General features: G+C 42.7%; 1 protein-coding gene across 1 annotated transcript in view; it reads left to right on the forward strand.

Annotated features, from left to right (window-relative positions):
• Positions 1 to 710: 710 nt before the first annotated feature.
• The window catches only part of LOC122560829 (cytoplasmic phosphatidylinositol transfer protein 1-like), a 206,365-nt gene continuing 188,833 nt past the window's right edge, over positions 711 to 18,242 (forward strand). The window contains exons 1-2 of the mRNA XM_043711972.2: positions 711 to 1,441; positions 3,499 to 3,786. Of these exons, the coding sequence (XP_043567907.1) occupies positions 3,739 to 3,786 (48 nt within the window). The 5' untranslated portion in view covers positions 711 to 1,441; positions 3,499 to 3,738. The remainder of the gene's footprint in view (positions 1,442 to 3,498; positions 3,787 to 18,242) is intronic.

Consider the following 18,242-nt stretch of genomic DNA (forward strand, 5'->3'; position numbering starts at 1 on the left):
TAAAGAGTGAATCAGTTTTGTTTTAATGAGAATCATTACATCATTCCAGATGTTCTGTTTTCATTCAAATTTCACCATCTGTGATTTGAACTCATTCCTTGTCCACTATCATTATTACTAAGGCCACCCACACTGTAAGTAATCTAATCTTTCAAGGAGGAACCCATATCAGGCCCGACAGTGTTGGGTTCACATTGAGTTAGGCATCTGGAAGTTTATGCCCAACTCTGTACAATAATGTGATTTGTTATGTAATATTACAAGCGCAGCTGCCTGGAAGACTTACTGAGTGTCAGGCTGATTGTCAATTGAATCTACAGAGAGTCTAATCTTTTACACTGGAGCATCACATCTCATGGTTTCATCGAGCTGTCTTGAAGGTATTGTGCCTTTCTGAGGTCCGTGCAGAAATGTTACAGGAACACCATCACGAGCCCCACCCGATGAAAACAGCCTCCCCAGCTTCCCAGCCCACCGTCCACATTGACATATCGAGATAGTGACACCCGCTCAGAACTTGGTCATAAGTCTAAGTTGCTTTGAAAACCAACAGTGGTCCTTGAAAACAACTTGATTGTAAAAATGCCAACGCAGTGAGTGAGGCGTCGCCCATTAACCTCCCTGATATATTTCAGATGTACAAAGCTCCCAGTGAAGGCAGTAGATTTTTCACGTTTTGGGTCGATTTTGCAACTTGTAGTGCAGACTGTGGAATGGAACCCTCAAGTACGTTGAGGACACGGTAATAACTGATCACTCACAGGGGGTCAGACTGATGTAGATTGTCCCAAGCATCCTGCTGTGTGTGTCAGCAGTTGCTGAGATTATCCTGCAGGAGGCGGTGCGCCGCCTGCAATGTGAAAGAAGCGTTTCCAGTGCAATACTCTTTCTTTAGTTTCTTTTTCCACCCCGTCTCTCTTTCCTTTTATTTTGAGCAGGCTGTTCCCTGACGTTTCACGACCAACACCGAGTGTGAAGAAACACCGTCGACGAACTAGTCGGGAAGAGAGAGATAGAAAAAAGGCAGAGGAAGAGTTAAAGATACGGGAGCAGCGCGTAGACCTGAACTGGGGGGGGGGGGGGGGGGGAAGCTGGTCAGTCTCTGCTTCGCTGAAACCTACAAACGGCTCAGAATTCAGGGAAAAAAGGAATGCAAACTGATCGCCCCTGCTAGACAGCAGAATCAGGAAAGTTTGTGCTGTTTTCTGCAAACCAGAACATGCATCTTTAAGAAGCAACTGAAGGCATCCTTATTTATCAATTTATTTATTGTCTTCCCAAATCTGCTGGGCTCGGGACTGAGTGTTGGGAAACTCCCCTTTCACGAGCTGGCGGCAAGATCGAAGGGAAAACCCAGCGACAGAACAACGTTTGAACTTTTTCCCAATGCGGAGGATTCATCCGAATGGGAGACTCTCTCTGGTGAATTAAGTGGAAGAGGGTGAGTCTTGCTTTCTTTGAAACATGTGCGGTATTTAGATTGCTTGCTTTGTGTGTGTGTGTGTTTGTCGTCAAAAGTATAGTGTTTTTGAGTCAGGATACAAACCATGATTACAGCTCGTGTGGGTTTTCATAACTGACGGGTTTTTTTTATGAGTAACGTGTGCACAGATAACCTAGCTGCCCCTAATTTGGGATGCAAAGTGTTGTTTATCTGAGTTTAATGCACAACAGCCCAGTGCGCTAGCTGGGATGATTAAATTAAAGTACAAGACAAAAATATGTATTAACTCTACACAGTGTTCTGGCATGGGGCTGCTGCGATATCAGATTGAAATTGTTTTTCAAAGGGTTAACTCTGCACGTTGTGAAACATGATCGATTATATAAATTTGGTGAGTTTTAGTCATTTCGAAAACTCTACAGTGTTAGGTTATTTTGTTTGCAGCTTGGAATGTATTTTGGCAAGTTGACCGTTCAGGAAGGAAGCTACTTGGGTTGAATGTTGACAGAATCCACTGCACGGTGAATATGCGTTGGTCACTAGAGCAGGAGGTGAAATTCCCTTCTCAGTGAAAAGTGGTAGACTGCCTTTTTATTTAAAAGGAATTGCGTGGTTAGTGCATCTCAAAGCTGCAGATTCCTGTAAATATTAACAGTTTAGAAAAGAAAGCAGTTCTTTTGGAGAAAATAGACAGCCTTGTCTTTTGTATTCTTCGCTGATTGGATTTATTTTTTGTTGCAAGTCATAGAACTACAGGAATTTTTAATCGGGAAAACAAACTTGGGTATAGTTGGTCATAAAGAAAAACTTAAGGACAGTTAGGTTTAATCGGAATGTGTTCAGCAGCTTGTTATTAGCTTGCTCAATTGGCTTTTAAGTATATTTTCATCAAGTTTTATGTTGTATACAACATGGGGATTTTTGAAATGAATAAGGTGACAGGAAAATGCAAATGAGGGAGCAAGGGATAGGAGGCTACACTGTTGTTGAAGGTGTTGTGTGGAGTATAAGTACCAGCATACATCCATCAGTTGGGCCAAATGGCCTGTTTCAACACATTTTATGAAAATCCACATCAAGTAGCCCAAACATGTACAAAATCCAGTGCTTAACTAATAACCTCCTTGCAGCACACTTTATAACTGTGAACACCGGCATACTGAAAGTATGGAGCTACTTAAATCCTCAGCATTGTGCAAGAATTACACAAAAGCAGGGTGATTTCCAAATTATTCAACCTTTGCAGAGGACCTGACCATGAATGTGAACTACGTTTACAGACAAGAGCAATAAAATGCTGGTGCACATTATTTATTGCAAAAGGTTATTTAGTAAACATTGTTACTGCTTTTCCTTAATAAATATCCTGGACATTTCAAAATAGCTCTAGTGCACAGGGAACACAACATTGAGCTGGAATGACTATACTGAGTGCTCAAGGAACAGGCTGAGTTTTCAATGGAGTGTCACTGTAGATGTGCTTTTAAATCAATATTGATTTTTTTTCTCTTTTGAGCTATTGATGACTAATATGTCACATTTGCCTAAGTATTGCAATTCTGCAATCCATTTAGTAATATAGTAATTGTGTATAATTACATGCAGGTTGAGGAAACTAATTGAGGTTTTATTTGAGCAAGAGAGAGACAGGCATGGAAGTTGGTTGAGTTTGGAGGTGTATGCTTGTAATGCTCCACACCATAAATTAATGTTGCCCTCTGTAAAGATTAGCTCCAGTACTATCCTTCACCAACTGGCTTTCTTGAATTTAGCTTACTTGAGACAATTTGAGCTAATTTTCACTGTAGCTAGTCTTGTGAAGTGAGACAGAATGTCAGTGAGTTCAGTGGTAATGAATGACACTATTGTACCAGTCTGAGAGCTGGTCTTAATCACACCATCTAACCCTTTCTGTCAACAAGGCATATTTAAGTGTTACTATATTAAATTTTCACTAAATATCTTTAACACACAATGGAATTGTATTTTTTTTAAATTTCAGCATTTGCCTATTTTAAATTAAGTTTGCATTTTCCCTTTTTTCCCCCACCCAGATTAATAAAGTAAATCTTTGAATCCTGGCTTTGCGGACCTTGCCACACGAGATTTGGTGATTGTGGTGTTTTGCTGCAGTACTTCAGGCCAACAGATCGTGGTGTGGACAGGACTGTTTTTGTACCTTCAGCTGGTGAGAGGACTAATGTATGACCTCAGTTAACCATCCGTGGTTTCAGAAGTGATCCTCTCCAAGTGCCTTCAATACGTTAGTACTTCATCCAAGCTGAAGCATCATTATGTTGATGAAAGAGTACAGGATCTGCATGCCTCTCACTGTGGAAGAGGTGAGTGATTTCCTTTGTTCATTATTTAGTCACCACTTTCTTTGAGAGCGCTAGAACAAGTCCTTAAAGTTCCTCTGTGGTTCAAATTAAAAACATGAATTTGAGACGTAAAAATCTTCAGAACTCTCCAGTGCCTTTGGAGTTGAAAATGCTCAATTCTTGAAGTGGGTTGTTTGAAAATACATGACATGCCTCGTTACAATGTGACCCTTGGGAAAGTGACTACTGAACATTGTGTAAAGTGCACACTGCTCTACCAAGTGCAGTTACTTATCAACAGCAGCAGTACTGTAATTAGTTGCATTTTCATGCGTGTGGAAAGATAATTTTGTACTATTCTGTTATTGGTAGTAAAACGTAGAAAACAGCCCATCTGTCTCTGTCCATCTATGAGATGGTCACGAGTAAATACAAGTTGGATAATGACCCATTTTTGTCCTGTACATTGCATGTAATTTTATCTAATATTTTCACTTTTTAAAATTTTTTGTGTCACTTTATTTTTAAAACGTTTTAGTTTTGGTTCTATGACTGAAAGCTAGAGAGCGTAATAAATGATTGAGCATCTGGGGGCTTTTCATTTCAAGAAATCTGTACTTTGTACTGTAACCTCCCAGTTTTAAAAGGAAATGTTTAACGTCAGGAAGAAGCAAGAAATGGTGAGAATGTATGCACGAGTTTCAAGAATTATACTTGCAGTGTTGTCAGTTTTTGTTTAATGTTCTTCCACCTACACATCAGGCGATGTGAAGTCCAGTTTTGTGCCAGTGACAGTTGCCATTTGTTCCCATGCACTTGTTGGATGAGTGAACCTTGTAGCTAGGCTGCAAATAGCCTTAAGCCTGCATTTGATGAAGTAAATGTAACACAGTGCAAGGCAGGCAGTGTGCCTTGGTAAGGATTGCTTTTGACTTGTTGCTGAACTTAACCGTGTTTCAAAATCTCCATAGCAAGCTGATAAGAATTATGTACCTTCTGCAGCTGCATGGTAGGGTATAAATGATCTTATAGAATGGCGCCAAGACACTGAATGGCCTCCTTCTGTTCCAGGAGAGTAGACCCATTCCCTGGAGGATCACATCTCGCGGTGATAAATCTTTAGAGGTCAAGAGAATTTGAGTTTCCCTGAGAGTGGGCTGGAAGTTGATCTATTCAACTTGGGTGGTGGCAATTTCCAGCTTGTGGCAGTTTTCCTGTTAAGGGTTTGGTGAGAGTACTCTGGAACTGAGCAGAAAGGAACCCAGTATTGATGAGCTCCTTATCCAGGTTGATAAAAATGAGTCAAGCTGCCTGGTTGGTCCTCAGCGAAGGTTGCAGACCTCCCTGTGGATTGCAGCTTCTATTACAGAGGGTTGCCCTGGCTTTGAACATTCATGGACGGTGTCAAGGGTAATTTGGCCCCTCACTGGATGTGCAGCATATATCAGGGGATGACACAACTGTGTTAAAGAGCAGAACTACATGCTGTAAAATGACCCTGTGCCTTTGAAGTTCCTTGGGATATTTTGCTATCTCACATGCACTATATAAAATTGTGTTGGAATTGTTGTTTTAATGGGAGAATAGGTGGCAGTTTCACCTATTTCTCTAACAAGGACCTAGATGCATGTCATATTATCGAGTGGTAACCCCACCAGGTGAAGGTTCCAAGCTGGCCTTTCTGAAATCCAATTCTAGTTGGGAAAGAGTCCTCTGTACGTATGAGAATTTACTTTTTATGTAACCTACAGCCCAAACCCACCTCCAGCTATCATCACAAGTATTACTGGTAAAGCTGACATATGTCTTCAGAGTGTTGAAAATGCCTGCACAGAGCATTTTGCAATGTGCCAACAGTTGTAATATTATGAGCATCAAAGTTTGTTTCATTGTTATATACATTCCTTAGTGATCCAAACTGGGGGTGACCAATGGCAGGCCAGCATGGAGAGACTTGAGGATTGAAGTGTCCCTGGCCTTGCACCCTATCAGACTCCATCCAGAGGATGTGGAGGCAAGCTTCTTGTGGGCGGCAGTGGAGACTTTGTTCGCTCCAATTCCACAAAATAATAAAAACATTCACAACTTTTTGGGGTGGTCTTTGTGGGACCTTCAGCAGTTGATTTTCAGCATCCCTGGCCTGGTTGCTCCATACACCAGGTATTATAATTTCCAATGTGGAGCTGATGGATTTGATCTAGGTGAATTGAAGCCTGCGTTCATTTCCAGAGAGCCTGCTGTGGTTCGCGGTCCCTCGAGGCCTTACTTTTAAATCAACCTCAATATCAAATCCCTCGACAACCCTTGTCCTCTCCCTTTCTCTCCTCCCTCCTCACAATTCTCCCCAATCTCAGTGCTCCTCCAACTCTGGCGTTCTCAGAGTTCCCACTTTTCATCACATTGTGCCTTTTGCTGCCTAATCTTAAAGCTTTGGCTTAAAGTTTTGCTATCTCAAACCCTTCCTTTATGTATCTCCTTCAAACCTATTTCCTTCACCATATTTGAAGCTGCTTTATGTAGCTTCACGTTGAATTTTGTTTGACAGTGCCTCAAGCCATCTTGACTTTGTTCATATATTTCCATGTTACTTTTATCTTCATCTTTGGATTAGAATATAAAGCAGTCAAGAAATTCCCCACTAGCATCCTGGGGGGGTTAGTGCATTTATAAACTGTCTCCTATACTAACCATCAGGACTCCAATGGTGCCTTGTGTAGGATAGCATCCTGGGGGTTATCATTGACCATAAAATGACTGGGAGCTGCCATATAAATACTCTGAATCTAAGGGCAGGCCAGGGACTGGGAATTTGCAGTAAGTAACTCCCTTCACATCCACAGGATATAAGTCAGGAGTGTGATGGAACACCACCCACTTACTTGCATTCGTGCAGCTTCTACAACACTCAGGAACCTCAACTCTATCCAGGTCAAAGCAGTCTGCTTGATTGGTATCCCATCCATCACCTTCAACCTTTGCTCCCTCCACCATTGGCTGCAGTGTGTGCCATCTTCTAAGATGAGCTGTAGCAATGCTCCAAGGCCCCTTCAACTGGACCTTGCAAATCTCCCAACCTCTACCATCTAAGAACGGCAAGGACAGTAAATGTATGGGTTACACCAATACCAACAAGATCACCTTCAAATCTAACAGCATCTTGTTCCTTCAGCATTATATCATAAAAATCTCCCCCCCCCCCACCCCCCAACTGAATTGTGGGTGTCCCCACACCACATGGACTGTGGCAGTTCAAGAAGACAGCTCACCACCACAATTCAAGGGGCATTAAGTGTGAGCAATCAATACTGGCCCACCCAGCGAATCTCACATGCCATGGAAACTTTTTAAAATTCCAGTTGTTTCCTATCTGGGGGACGCTACTCACTTCCTGCTTGAGTTTTGGAAGGAACTGGAAAGTGAGTGAATCCGCAAGGGAGTTTCAGAGTTGTCCTAGCGATGGTTGGTTCTGTGATGTGTCCAGCAAAAGATGAACGTTAATAATCATAAAGCATGAATACAATTCATGTGACATTTGTGAAATCTAATTTTCATCAAAAAAGAATAGAATTAAAATGAATGTGACCTGTGCATGAGATTGAGACTTGAGCCATGTAATTACAATGGCACAATTAAATTTACATCACAAAATATCACTTTGTGAGAGCTATTTATATAATCGCTGTATCAGTCTGTTGACAATTTATTTACAATATCCAGTAAATCACTGAACTTGTTATGCAATATGATTTGAATAACTGGTTACATTTTAATCTTATATGGGATGATATACCCCTCTTCTATTTCATGTTGCAAGCATTATTCTAATTTTTAAAATGTGCATAATTAAAATTTGACACCTCTGCTGAGTTGTTTTATTAAAATGGTTCTCTGATTTTTTTATAACTCTTAATAGCATTTTTTTCCCTTTCACTCCCTTAATTATGCACATAATATCATCATGAAAATGATTGGAAGAAAACATTGCATGTATATGGAGTTAGTGTCTCAGATCAGTCACCTTTTCACCTGTCCCAATGGAAGGCCATTACCCTGAAATGTTTGTTTCTCTCCACAAATGACTTCCTGAGGTTTTTCCTTATTTTAGATTTTCATTTATGTAGTGTCTTACACATCAGAACATCACAAAGTAGCAGGAGTAGACCATTCAGTCTCTCTATCCTGTCCTGCTGTTTCAGTGCAGTCATTGCTGATTTGATTTGTTGCCTTTCCTTCACCTTCTTGCCAATCAAAGATTTGGCTTGCTCATCCTCCACTCATCTGCTCAAAGGGTGGCTCAGTTTTAAGGGTAGCATCCCTGGATGCTATGAGCAAATCAGCACGGCCAATCCACCCAACCTGCACATCTTTGCACTGTGGGAGAAAGCCGGAGCATCCAGAGGAAATCCATGCAGACTCTAGGGAAGCTTAGGGCTAAGGGTGACACAGTGGCTATGGGGTTATCACTGTTGCCTCGCTCTGCCAGGGACCTGGGTTCAATCCCATTATTGGTTGACTCTTTTGGGTTTGTACATTCTCCCTTGTGTCTGTGTGGGTTTCCCGTGCGTGCTCTTACAGTCCAAAGGTGTGCAGGTTAAGGTGGATTGGCCATGGGAAATGCAGGGTTATGAGGGTGGGGTGTTGTTTAGAAGGTTGGTGTGTTCCAAATGGTGTGTTCCTGCACTGTAGGGATTCTATCATTTCAATATTTTCAATGACCTCACCGTCTCTGATCACCGGAGAAGAGAATCGCGAAGAATATCCACTTTCCGAGAGAGGGGAAAAAAATGTCTTCCTAATCTCAGTCTGAAGTGAAGGACCCCTCATTTTTTTAATGATAACTCTTAGTTCTGGACTGTTTTATGAAAGAAATCATCTTCTTCTCACCTGCTCTAATAGATCCCCTCAGAATATTTCATGTTTCAAAATGATTGCATCTTACTCCAAATGATTAGAGGCCCAATCCTTCAACCTTGCCTGATACATCAAACCCATTATCACCAGAACAAAGTCAGAAACTGCTGTGAAAGCTCAATGGGTCTGGCAACATCTGTGGAGAGAAAATTGAGTTCTCATTTCAGGTCCAGTGATCCTTCTTCAAAAGGGTCTGTTCTGAAGGTTCATGTACAAAGACACCCACATCTCTCTGTACTCTGCAATCCACCTTCATTTTAAGTAATATATTGCTTTTCTGCAATGACATTTCAAAGCACTTTACAACAAATATTTTCTGGTCTTGTCACTGTTATAATGGAGGGAATGTCAGCTATATCGGCTTCCTCCGGTGGTCCCCAGCATTATAGATAGCAGTCTTCAGCCAATCTGATTCACTCCTCATGATATCAAGAAATGGTTGGAGGCACTGGATGCTGCAAAGGCTACGGACCCTGACAACATTCCAACAATAGTACTGAAGAATTGTGCTCCAGAACTTGTTGCTCCCTGAGCCAAGCTGTTCCAGTACAGTTCCCACACTGGTATCTACTTAACAATGTGGAAAATTGCCCAAGTATGTCCTGTACATAGAAAGCAGGACAAATTCAACCTGGCCAGTTACCACCCAGTCAGTCTACTCTCGATCATCAGTAAAGTGACGGAAGCTGTCACCGACAGTGCTATCAAGTAAAACCTGACTTGAAAATATATTGCCATTCCTTCACTGTTGCTGCGTCAAAATCCTGGAATTCCCTCCCTTATGGGCATTGTGGGTCAACCCACAGCAGGTGGACTGCAGCGGTTCAAGAATGCAGCTCACCCCCACCTTCTCAAGGGTAACGAGGGACAGGCAATAAATTCTGGCCCAACCAGTGATGCCCACATCCCACAAATGAATAAGAAAAGATGTGCCAACCCATCTACATGGACAACACTCTCACAGACCTGCAAAGGACCTCTACTGTTCTTCATCCACAGAAGGATCCATAAACTAAACAAACAGTTCTTCCTGGCCATATCGGAAATCAAAGACAGTAAGTACCAAAAACTTTCATGTACTTACCCCCACACTCCGGATTCCTCAACTGTTCCAGAATCTTCCATCGGCCACCGAAATCAGACTGGCGTGAAGGGCTAATGCCCGAAACGTCGATTCTCCTGTTCCCTAGATGCTGCCTGACCTGCTGCGCTTTTCCAGCAACACATTTCCATCTACATATAGCAAGGTGTCAGGTACAGCAATGATCAGCCAACCTGTTTTATTAATGTTGAGGAATTAATATTGTCCTGAACAATCCTGCTTTTCTTCAGAAGGGCAACATGGTGCCTTTTCCATCATTCTAAGATGGCGGCAGAGTAGGACTCCTGAACCTGAACTCGTTAGCTCCATCCATTTCTTTTGTTTTCTCCTCTCTTTCTTTTCGTTTTTTTTCTTTCTCTTTTGACCTTCTGTCCTCAGGTGGTAATGTCTAAGGTGAAAGCCAGTGTGGACTCCCAGCCTCAGCATGGATTTGACTCCCAGCCTCAAGGTGAGGCCCAGCGTGGTTTGGGTCTGAAGGACTGATATTTTGAACTCTTATTTCCCTTTTTTTTTCAAATTAATTGCTGGACTTCTTATTTCTTTATTTTTCTGACTTTTTTTTCCTAAGAATTTGGACTTAAGAATCTGTACCTAGCTACCTTGATACCTAACATGGCGCCATAAGTGGCAACTTGTAAACTTTACTCATGTGAGTACATGAGACAATAAAGCTAATTCAATTCAAACCATTGAACATTAGTTTGGCTATTGTCTTAAAATTGCATTTGACAAGCAGTTCTTCCTCAGTATTGTGTTGGCAAGCCTGACCATAGATTTGATAATATTTCTGCAGGTGAACCTCTTATCCCCTGTGACTCAAGTAAGACTGCTAACAGCTGAGCCAGAGCTATGTAGCACCAGAGTGACCAGGATGAGGAAGGATCTACACTAATGTTGCACAGTGGCTCAGTGGTTAGCACTGCTGCCTCACAGCATCAGGGACCTGGGTTCAATTCTATCCTTGGGTGACTGACTATGTGAAGATTTTACATTCTCCCTCTGTCTGTGTGGGTTTTCTCTGGGTGCTCAGGTTTCCTCCCACAGTCCAAAGATGTGCAGGTTAGGTGAATTGGCCATGCTAAATTGCCCAGGGATGTACAGGCTAAGTGCATTGGCCATGGTAAAAAAGAAACACATGCAGGGTTATGGAGTGGGTGCGTGTTATTAAGATGCTCTTTTGGGGGGTTGGTGTAGACTTGATGGGCTGAATGGCCTCTCTCTGTATTCTAGTGGTCTAGTATAAGACATGAACTAATTAAGATGTGAATGTACAAGATGGACAGACAGCAAAGTGGAAGTTAGGAGAGTTGAAAGGGAATAGTTTGGCAGAAAGGTGTACAAGTATTGACAAATGGGCGACTTAGCATGTGGGAGAGACACAAGGGTTTGGTGAACACTTGGAGAAATGGGTGATGAGAGAATTTGTGGTGAGAGGGCCTTCATGTGGAGCATCAAGCTCTGGGGAGCAGCAATGAAAACATTGACTTTGGTTGCACATGCAGGATGGGTGAATTGGCCTCCTTCTGTGTGGCCTATGACAGCAAAGATACAAAGTGTTTCTGCACAAACCATTATACCACAACAGTCATTGTGAAAACACATTCTGATAAGGAGACATTGGGCAACTCCTCAGTCATGTTACATTAATAACAAAAGCAAAATGCTGAGTAAAGTAGTCCATTAGACAAAGCCTCTTGCCTTAAACTTGAATATCTTCTGCAAGTCTGAGAATGACAGCGTAATTATTCATCTGGCTTTGTCTGCGTTTCAGTTCTGCTGCTTGGCTGATTTAATTTGTTTTGTGTGTTGCATTCAGTGCTAAGTTGCTTCACACTGGCTAAAAAGCAACTGGTTTGCTGCCAGTGCGCCATCTCCTGCCCTCTTGTATTCCTCAGGCGTTTGGATTCCTACTTCACCTCTTAAACATGAGACTTTCTCTTGTAGCTTTGCAGCGTCTGAAAGCGTGATAATGTCCTCGCACACCATGAGGAAGCTCCCTGTTCTTCAAGGGGAGGACTGGTGCATGGAGAATGGAAACGATGAGGCAGGCAAGGGGAGAGAACTGCTGTGATGTGGTGGCAGTAATGTCTCTTGCCAGTGTATGGAATGTTCCCAGGTAACTACTCCTGGTACCTTGTGGAATTTGTGCTACAGTTATGTGGTGCCATTCTTGGTAATTTGCTGCTACAAATCCTTCTTTGTCTTGGGTCAATCTGGTGATTAATGGTCGAGCATATACTACCATGTTCCTCTTGTTTTTTGTTCACAGTCTGTTCAAATCATGACGCCATCTCCTTCTGTGAAGATCAAAAAGAAAATTTCAGTTTGAAAAAAGAATCGTACTGCACTCAAAACATTAACTCAGTTTCTTTTTCTACAGATGCTGCCAGACTTGCTGAGTTTCTCCAGCATTCTCTGATTTCATTTCCGATTTCCAGCATGTGCAGTATTTTGCTTTCAATTGCCATTTTGTTTGTCTTTCTCTTTTGGGCAATGGTTCTGTCTGTTAATGTGATTTGAGGAAACACTCATGCTCTCTATACGAACAGTTGTGTTGTGATTCTGTTTCTCATTCATTCACGGGATGTGGGCAATGCTGCCCAGACCATCTTTTATTACCCAGCAGAGTCAACCACATTGCTGTAGGAAGGACCAGATGAGGACCGTAGTTTCCTTCCTAAATAACAAGTGGATATTTTCCCTGACAATCGGCAACTGTTTCATGATCGTCATTAGCTTCTTAATTCCATCATCTGCCATGGGCAGGACTCAAACTCAGAAACCTCCAGATTACAAGCATAATGGTAATACCACCAAGCCATCTCCTCTGCATTGGACTTCCTAAATATTGTCAGGATAGAATCCACCATGGAGACCCTATGGCCAATGCAGGCACTGGCCTCTCACTCACTGGCCCCCAAGAGGAATTAATGAATGGAAGAATGAATGAAAGCTGGTCGATAGCTTTTGGAAAGGATAGCTCACTGGAGACTCGTCAAAATCACCATAGCTTTGATATGAAATTGCAGTATTGATTTTTCTTTTGCTGCCACCAGCTTCAGTTGATGCAAGTACATTTCAGTGGAGTTATAGCAGATTTGAACTTGCCTCAGCAGAATTCACTTGGTTAATTTTTTTTCTTTTGGACTGAAGGGTAGATTGACTTGCGGTCTGCAAGTGTGAGATTCTGCCTTTCTCTGGGTGGAGGCAAATGATGACATTATCTCTCTGGCCTGTTGCTTTATGTTGGCAAAACAGCTTCTGTTCCACTGATTAGCTTTATCTTCAGTGGCTAAACCCAGTGGCCTCTAGTTCGCTGGAAACTTAAAACAGTTTACACAGCAAAAGAGCAGCATGAGGAAGCCAATCTGTTAGCAAATAGTGCCTGTAGTTACATACGTCATAAATAGGCAAAGTAGTGGGGGATGTCTGAGGTTTTGTAAATGCCTAACTGTGTGTACAGAACTATTAGGAGAAAGTGAGGTCTGCAGATGCTGGAGATCAGAGCTGAAAATGTGTTGCTGGAAAAGCGCAGCAGGTCAGGCAGCATCCAGGGAACAGGAGAATCGATGTTTCCTGAAGAAGGGCTCATGGCCGAAACGTCGATCCTCCTTCTCCTTGGATGCTGCCTGACCTGCTGTGCTTTTCCAGCAACACATTTTCAGCTCTGTACAGAACTATTGTCTAGTATGGTACGCTTGGCTTATTACTGATATTTTCAGTTCCTCTCTGATGCTTACTCTGAACTGAAGCGATCAACTGTCAACCCTTGGTTAAAACTGTTTGCATTAACCTGTTTAACAAGGAGTTGAAGTTTGACTGCAGTAAGATGCTGACTTTAACACTTGCACTATACTTTTGTCCTGGAAACTTCTTTGTTGCAAAAAAAAGCACTTTGTCCTACTTTAATAAAACCAAATGTGAAGACACGATATGGAAAGGATCTTCATTTCAGCCTCACCTTTGGGTAGAACCTACACAAGAGAAAGGGGGAATGTTAATTCTGCTCCCTGTTGCATTGATAAACAGAGACGGAAAAGTAAAGAGTTGGGGCAGGGGGGGTCATTACATTGTCCTTTTACTTCAGGATGTATCCAGGCTGGGTCAATGGGATGAGCATTTGGCCTCTTCACTGGTTAGGAAGTACTTTAGGAGAACATAAAGTATAGAACAGGACCTTCAGCCCATCATGGTCTGTGCCAACCATGATGCCGTTTTAAACTAATCCCATCTGCCTGGATTTGGTCTGTTTCCCTCTATTCCCTGGCTGTTAATCTGTCTGTCTAGAATCATAGAATCCCTATGGTGTGAAAGGAGGTTATTCAGCCCATCGAGTCCACACTGATCCTCCCAAGAGCATCCCACCCAGACCAACCCCATTCCTGTAGCTCTGCATTTCCCAAAGCCAGTCCACTGATTTTTAGACTGTGGGAGGAAACCAGAGCACCCAGAAGTTAACCAGAGAGGACATGCAAACTCCACACAGGTAATCACCTGAGGTAGGAATCGTTCCCAGGTCCCCACTACCTTGAGGCAGCTGTGCTAAGCACTGAGCCAAAGAGGTAAAAAGCCACCTTGCCCACCCAGGCATGCCTTTTAAACGTTGCTATTGTATCTACTTCTACAACTGTCCCCAGCAGCATGTTCCAGATACCTATTGTGTTTAAAAAAGGTTACCTCCCACATCTCCTTTAAACTTTGCTTCTCTTGCTTTAAATCTGTGCCCCTGTAGTATTTGACATTTCCACTCTGAGCAAAAGACTCCAACTATCCACGCACCTCATAATATTATATCCCTCTGACAGGCCATACTTTCACCTCTGACACCCCAACAAAACTGAACTCATTTTCTTCTGGCGTAGAATGGGGTTAGGGTGGCTTGAACATTTGACCTTTTGACATCCAAGGTGTGTATGACACCCATGGCTGACACACATATTTGTACAAGCACTGTATGCAAGGTTTGAGAATAGTTGCATGCTGGAAATGATGAGTGGGAGCTGCCCATGTTTTGATACGCATTTAGCAACGTTGACTATTGGTCACATTTTGCATTCAGTTTCGCCTCTGCGGGAGCCTGAGTTTTAAAGTCTGGTCACCTATTCCGAACCTGCATTTCCAAAGAGATTTGTGTTCTCAAATGTACTGGAGATGGTACTGAACACAACGTGACACCAATGATGGAATATCTGTGTAGGGGGATGATCTGTTTGCATTCCCTCCCAGTTAATGAATGAGGAAGTTTTAGCAATGAGGAATCCAGAGGTTTGAATACTAAGAGTTTCAGCGCTGAGAGATAATTATTGTCTTTTTCGGTGTGAAATTGCTTTTGAAAGTGGCAGCAGCAGCAGAACCAACTGAGTCACTTTGAAATCTTGTTCACTTGGGTCAACACTTCTGTGACATCTCTCTTTGTAAGGGCTCCCCTCTGTCATGCTGACTTGGCCACGCTGTATCCCGCTGCCTGAATGCACCGAGCTTAGCATGTCATTTATTTTACGCCTCTTCAGACGAAGGGTTTATCTGAGCCGATGAAAGTTTTAACCCTTGTTGCAACACCAGCAGCACTTGGGGTTGGACGTGAAAGGGTTCTGTTAGGGTGGGATCAGAATCCATTTCTGCTGGTGAGTGAAATCGAGAATCTTAAAACTGGACTGTAATCAGTGAGAATCTTTTCTGCATGCAGAATAATAGAACTGAGAATCTCCCTTTCCAGCACACATGTGATTGTTCAGTGTTAATGCCGATAGGGATGACTGGCTCTGGAGGATTAATTTTGAGGTCAAACACCAACTGAATCAAATGATGAAGCTGATGGTGTAGTGGTAATATCATTGAATTAGTGATGCAGAGTCCCAGACCAATGTTCTGGGAGCTATGTTTCATATCCCACTAGGGTAGATGGTGAAATTTGAATTCAATAAGATATAGAAAGGATATTGTTAAGCTCGAGAGGGTTCAGAAGAGATCTACCAGGATGTTGCTGGGTGTGGATAGTGTGACTTTTAAAGTACTTTTCTTCACTGAAGGTGACCTTTTATAGAGGTTTATAAAACCATGAGGGGTATAGGTAAGGTAAATGACAGTATCTTTTCCCTAGGGTGGGGAATTTCAAGTTTGGGGGCATATTTCTAAGATGAAAGGAAAGACATGGGGGCAATTTAAAAAAGACATGGGGGCAATTTTTTACACAGTGTAGAATGAACTTCCAGAGGAAGTGGTGGATGTGAGTTCAATTACAACGTTTAAAAGACATTTGGATAAGTACATGAAGAGAAAAGGTTTACAGGGATATGGGTCAGGAGCAGGCAGCTGGGATTAGTTTAGTTTGGGATTATGTTCGGCATGGATTGATTGGACTAAAGGATCTGTTTCTGTGCTGTATGACTCTATGAAAAAGGAAAGTTTTACTCCAAACGAATGCCAGCGAATTAGTAACCGTGTAGCCAGTGTCAATTATGTTGTTTAAAACCTCCACTTGGTTCACTAATGTCCTTTTTAGGGAAAAAAAATCTGCCATCCTTGCCTGGTCTAGCCTATATGTGACTCCAGGCCCACGGCAAATGTGATTTCCACTCCAGTTGCTCCCTGGGGAATTATGAATGGTCAATAAATGTCAGCCTGCACTTACTTTTTTGAGAAAGATTTTTAAAAAACACTAATGTTCTACATTATCAGATTTTGGTCAGGCCACTGATAGTGACCACAAGGGTTGAGGTTTATACTCTCCCACCCCTCGGCAGCTTTGAATGTGGTGGGGTTGGGGATGTGTGTGGGGGAAAGAAAGGAGAAACTTTTTAAAAAATCCTTTTGAAGAATCTTCTAGCCACCTAATCTCAAAACGTCTGGAATTTTCGGTGGGGGAAGGGTCAGGGCTGGCTTCGGGCGTCTTTCCCGCCCCGAGTTCCTAAAGTGGCCAGTCAATTGCCCTATCTCCAAGGGGTGATATCTACTTGTTTGCAGATGGCATTGGAGCAGATGGCAGAGCCAATGGCTAGGCCTGCAGGTATGTAACAGTGTAAGGGTAGGAGTGGAAGTAAGGGGAAGGGTTTGACCCATTGAGAGAGGCTGGGTCAGCTGGGGCTATTTTCCGTGGAGGGTCAGAGGCTGAGGGTTGACTTTGTAGAGGTTTATAAAATCATGGGGAGTATGAATAGGGTGAATAGCCAGTGTCCTTTTCCCAAGGTAGGGGAGTGCAAAACTGGAGGATATAGATTTAAGGTGAGAGGAAAAAGGGACCTAAAGGAGAAACGTTTTAACACAGAGGGTGGTGCATGTGTGGAATGAGCTGCCAGAGGAAGTGGTGGAGGCTAGTACGATTACAACATTTAAAAGGCACCTGGATGGGTATATGAATAGGAAGGGTGTAGTGTGATATGAGCCAAATGCTGGCAAGTGGATGAAGATTAATTTAGGGCGAATTGGGCCAAAGGGTCTGTTTCTGTGCTGTACATCTCTATGACTTTGAGTGGCTGTGCAGCGTGGAGATAAGCAGACCTATCTCCCTTTATCTCCTTCTGTCATCCAGCAAAACTTGGTCTGTGATATGTTAGTGGATTGTTGCTGATAGCAACCCCACCATTCATTTTGATTTGACTTTACCCCTGCCAAAGGACGTTTTACTTTCACATTCTGCTGGTCTCCCATGGAGATTTGGATTGCCAAAGCTCACTTTTTCAGGCATCCTTTGTTTGCTCCATTGCTTTTTCTGCACTTCTGAAATTTTTAGAGTGATTTATTCAGCACCCACTTTCTGATGATGTTCAATGGTATTTTGGATACCACATTATCCACTTGCACAGCTCAAAATCCTATCTATATGCAGACGTTCGTGGATGGACAGGTTTTTCATTATAAAGACCAAACAAAAATAAATGACAGATGCTGTGTGGAAAGTCTACTATGAAACTAGGTGCCGGAGAATTGTCCAATTACAAATCAAGGCCACAAATAGGTCTAGTGAAATTGACGAGCACTGGTTTATTTCTCCCAATATGGTGGGGAGGAGAAATTGACCGGACTGGTACGAAATGGACACTTGGCATAGTTAAGTCAAGGATTCTCATTACATTACATTACAGTGTGGAAACAGGCCCTTCGGCCCATCAAGTCCACGCCGACCCGCCAAAGCGCAACCCACCCATACCCCTACATTTACCCCTTACCTAACACTCCGGGCAATTTAGCATGGCCAATTCACCTGACCTGCACATCTTTGGACTGTGGGAGGAAACCGGAGTACCAGGAGGAAACCCACGCAGACACGGGGAGAACATGCAAACTCCACACAGTCAGTCGCCTGAGGTGGGAATTGAACCCGGGTCTCTGGCGCTGTGAGGCAGCAGTGCTAACCACTGTGCCACCGTGCCGCCCACTAAGCTCAGGAACTTCAGATACAGACAGTTCTTCTAGGGTTACAGTAGTGAAATGTTAATTACAAGACAATGCGGTTTCAATTACAGTT

Source organism: Chiloscyllium plagiosum, unplaced genomic scaffold, assembly GCF_037043375.1.
Source record: "Chiloscyllium plagiosum isolate Xiang-an unplaced genomic scaffold, Cpla_swu_hap1 HiC_scaffold_20, whole genome shotgun sequence".
Lineage (NCBI taxonomy): Eukaryota > Metazoa > Chordata > Chondrichthyes > Orectolobiformes > Hemiscylliidae > Chiloscyllium > Chiloscyllium plagiosum.